The sequence below is a fragment of the Penaeus monodon genome, chromosome 24 (assembly GCF_015228065.2).
Source record: "Penaeus monodon isolate SGIC_2016 chromosome 24, NSTDA_Pmon_1, whole genome shotgun sequence".
In the NCBI taxonomy this organism is placed as follows: domain Eukaryota; kingdom Metazoa; phylum Arthropoda; class Malacostraca; order Decapoda; family Penaeidae; genus Penaeus; species Penaeus monodon.
In genome coordinates this window covers 34313180-34313600 of record NC_051409.1, presented here as the reverse complement: position 1 = coordinate 34313600, position 421 = coordinate 34313180, and the positions used below count along the sequence as shown (strand labels likewise).

The 421-nt window shown below is 37.8% G+C and overlaps 1 protein-coding gene across 1 annotated transcript in view; it reads left to right on the top strand.

Annotated features, from left to right (window-relative positions):
* Positions 1-421, top strand: part of LOC119588731 (NEDD8-conjugating enzyme UBE2F-like) — a gene marked incomplete in the record, with an annotated part of 10461 nt that overhangs the window by 7847 nt on the left and 2193 nt on the right. The window contains 1 exon segment of the mRNA XM_037937373.1: positions 117-421. Within this exon segment, the coding sequence (XP_037793301.1) occupies positions 117-233 (117 nt within the window).

Sequence of the window (421 nt, the reverse complement as noted above, 5' to 3'; positions counted from 1 at the left end):
TAGGATCTTCTGTATATGATTATATGAAAAGCAAGAAAACCAAAGAGTGAATAGAAACTGACCTTTTCTGGCTCACTCACTCCCATACATGCTATTCTTTATCCATTCTTTTCCAGGATCTGTTGAATTTTGATGATCCTCTAAACATCGAAGCTGCCGAACACTACCAGCGTGACAAGGACTCCTTTAGATGGAAAGTTAGGGACTATATAGAGACGTATACAAAACGATGAAGCACACGGGGATTTCTCTCGGCATTAGCTTAAGTTTGTAAATACTCTTCAACCTCTGTGCGCTTTTCCTTTCCTCTGGGGGAAAAAAAAAAGATTGTTCTCTGATTGACTAACATTTTTTACCATTAGCTGTTGTTAAGCCACGTGTACTACTAGTGCTTTAGATTTTGATATCCATTGTATTATCA